General features: G+C 52.9%; 1 protein-coding gene across 1 annotated transcript; it reads right to left on the bottom strand.

Annotated features, from left to right (window-relative positions):
* Nucleotides 1–672: 672 nt before the first annotated feature.
* Nucleotides 673–1076, bottom strand: LOC113942661 (zinc finger protein 239-like; the record flags this gene model as incomplete). The annotated part of the gene is made up of 1 exon (XM_027633750.1): nucleotides 673–1076. A coding segment is annotated over exon 1 (404 nt), but the record flags the coding sequence as incomplete, so codon positions are not given.
* Between the last annotated feature and the right edge of the window lie 91 nt (nucleotides 1077–1167).

The following is a 1167-nucleotide window of genomic DNA, read 5'->3' on the forward strand; positions in this document are numbered from 1 at the left end:
TGACGGTCCCATGGGAGTCTTTGGGCACAGGGGGGTTGGGAAAAGGGAGGTGGCCCCCTGAGCTCCCAACTTCCTGTGGGGTGCTGGGGGCTGCTGGATCCAATCTCAGCCTTGCATTATGCCAACACTTTCAGTTTAGAGGAATTACAGAGGTGTGACTGAACCACTTTTGTCCCCCAGCTTTTAATGATGGCAAATCAGATCTATTGATAGAAATTAATTGTTATAGGTTACAAATAACCAGACAAAAGATCTTCATCAGAATTATTTACTGCACAGTATAAACACTAAAACTACCAGGAGTACAGGATAAGATAAGACAGTGCTCTACACTAAAGCAATTGTTGAAGCAATTCTACTCAAGCTGGCACAAAAGCAATAATTCTTAATTAGAGAGGGATGGAACTCCCCCAGACCAACACTCGGGGGGAGATCTCTGCTCTCAACCTCCAGCAGTGACCTTGGGGGGTCCCCAGCCAAGGCAGGAATCTCCACACACCCCCCAGGAAGGGTTCTGTTGGAAGAAGCTGCCCCTGGGAAAGGGGACTGGCCCTTTGTGGTCAAAAGGGATGGACTGACAGTCACTGGACTCCAGGGTTGCCTCCAAATCAGGGGGTTCATTCGGGGTGGAAGCAGCGGTCAAAGCTCTTCCTGCAGTTGGGGCACCCTTACCGGTGGGTCCGTTGGTGTCTGGTCAAGTTACTGCTCCGGGTGAAGCTCTTCCCACACTCCCCACACTTGTAGGGCCTCTCCCCGGTGTGGATGCGCCGGTGCCTGATGAGGGTGGAGTTCCGGTTGAAGCCCTTCCCACAGTCACTGCAGCAGAAGGGCCTCTCATCCGTGTGTGTCTGCTCATGGCTGAGGAGATGTGAGCTGGTCGGAAACCTCTTCCCACATTCCAAGCACTTGTAGGGCCGTTCCCCGGTGTGGATGCAATGGTGGCGGATCAGGTGAGAGTTCTGCTTGAAGCTCTTCCCACATTCCAAGCATTTGTAGGGCTGTTCCCCACTGTGGATGTGCTGGTGGGTGATGAGGTTGGACCTGCAGTTGAAGCTCTTCCCACATTTCTGCCACATGTAGGGCTGTTCTCCAGTGTGGATGCGCTGGTGTCGGATCAGGATGAAGTTCTCCCTGAAGCTCTTCCCACATTCCCCACACGTGTAGGGT

The sequence above is a fragment of the Corapipo altera genome, unplaced genomic scaffold, assembly GCF_003945725.1.
Source record: "Corapipo altera isolate COAL_440 unplaced genomic scaffold, ASM394572v1 54662, whole genome shotgun sequence".
NCBI classification, from domain to species: Eukaryota; Metazoa; Chordata; class Aves; order Passeriformes; family Pipridae; genus Corapipo; species Corapipo altera.